General features: G+C 42.6%; 1 protein-coding gene across 1 annotated transcript; it reads right to left on the minus strand.

The window, feature by feature from the left end:
- Positions 1–128: 128 nt before the first annotated feature.
- Positions 129–866, minus strand: LOC107576160 (E3 ubiquitin/ISG15 ligase TRIM25-like; the record flags this gene model as incomplete). The annotated part of the gene is made up of 2 exons (XM_016262404.1): positions 291–866; positions 129–215 (listed from the first exon to the last, which is right to left on the minus strand). Coding segments are annotated over exons 1-2 (663 nt in total), but the record flags the coding sequence as incomplete, so codon positions are not given.
- Positions 867–1298: the final 432 nt, after the last annotated feature.

The raw sequence follows: 1298 nt of genomic DNA on the forward strand, positions 1-1298 counted from the left end.
TATCGTTATCTTTATAGTTATAGTGCTTGGTGTGAACGGGCCTTAACACCAGAAAGTTAGCAAAGTAGAATCAAAGAAGTGTTCCACCCAAAAAAATAAGAAATCTGTCACAGTGACAGTAGACCTACCTTGACGTATTTTATAATGTCTCTGAGTTCCTTTTCTCGTTCCTTACACCTCAGTTTTGAATTTTTCCATGCTTCCTCAAGATGTTTCTGTTTGAAAACCATGCATGTGAGAATTTTGTGCAACTTTGTGCAATTCACATATTTCTCTACAGTGTTCGTTACCTGTATTTCCATCCTCTCCTCCATCACAGACACCACGCTGTGCCCCTTGTGTCCATCTTTGAAGCACAAACTACAAATGCTTTGTTGGTCTGTGCGACAGTAAACATCCCGCAATTTATTGTGACGTGAACAGATTCTTTTCTGCAGTTGTTTTGTAACTTCAGTAAGCGGATGCATCCTGCCACGATTCCTTTCATTGTGAGTTTTCAGGTGCATCTCGCAGTAAAACATCTGACATTTCACACAGAACCTAACAGCTCGATGTTTCTTCCCGGTGCAAATGTCACATTCGACATCTGCTGCTTTCCCACCAGCATCTTGAATGCCGGTTCTCCTCAGTTTCTCCACGATATCAGCCAGTATGGTGTTTCTAGACAGCGCAGGTCTGGGGCTAAAGGTGCGTCTGCACTGAGGGCAGCTGAATTCCACTTTCAATTCACATTTCCTCCAGTAACCTTTAATGCACTCCATGCAATAACTGTGTCCGCAAGGAATCGTGACCGGCTCCCACAGCACTTCCAAGCACACTGAGCAACAGAACTGGTCCTTATCCACAGAGATATTCGTTCCTGCCATTTTCTCCTACATGTGTTTGGTTAGAGGAGAGGGAAATGAAAGGTGGTCACCAAGGCAGGTTCGGCAGGACAGAGAGAACCACACAATAGTGTTTGTGTATAAACTGGGAGTGACCATAATGCAGGTACAGTAGAAGCTTATCGGGTGTCAGGCCGAAACAGCCTGGAGCAGCCAATCACAAACAAGAACAGGAGGTCACTTCTTTGCTTTTATGCAAATAATGTATGTTGCATGTAAAGCAAGATCACGCACCTGCTACTTCCTATATGATATGTGATCTGCTCCATCATTTTGAGAAACGCATTGCGAGTTTTAAGCACTAAAAGAACAAGGTAAGTCTCTGCTTTCAATTGCTATTGTTTCTCATTCTTTAAAAATTTTATATTCGTATGGCAGGCTTTTTAGACTGCAAATGTGACTTATTTTAAGACC

Source organism: Sinocyclocheilus grahami, unplaced genomic scaffold (assembly GCF_001515645.1).
Source record: "Sinocyclocheilus grahami isolate Dianchi unplaced genomic scaffold, SAMN03320097.WGS_v1.1 scaffold3283.1, whole genome shotgun sequence".
Taxonomy (NCBI): Eukaryota; Metazoa; Chordata; class Actinopteri; order Cypriniformes; family Cyprinidae; genus Sinocyclocheilus; species Sinocyclocheilus grahami.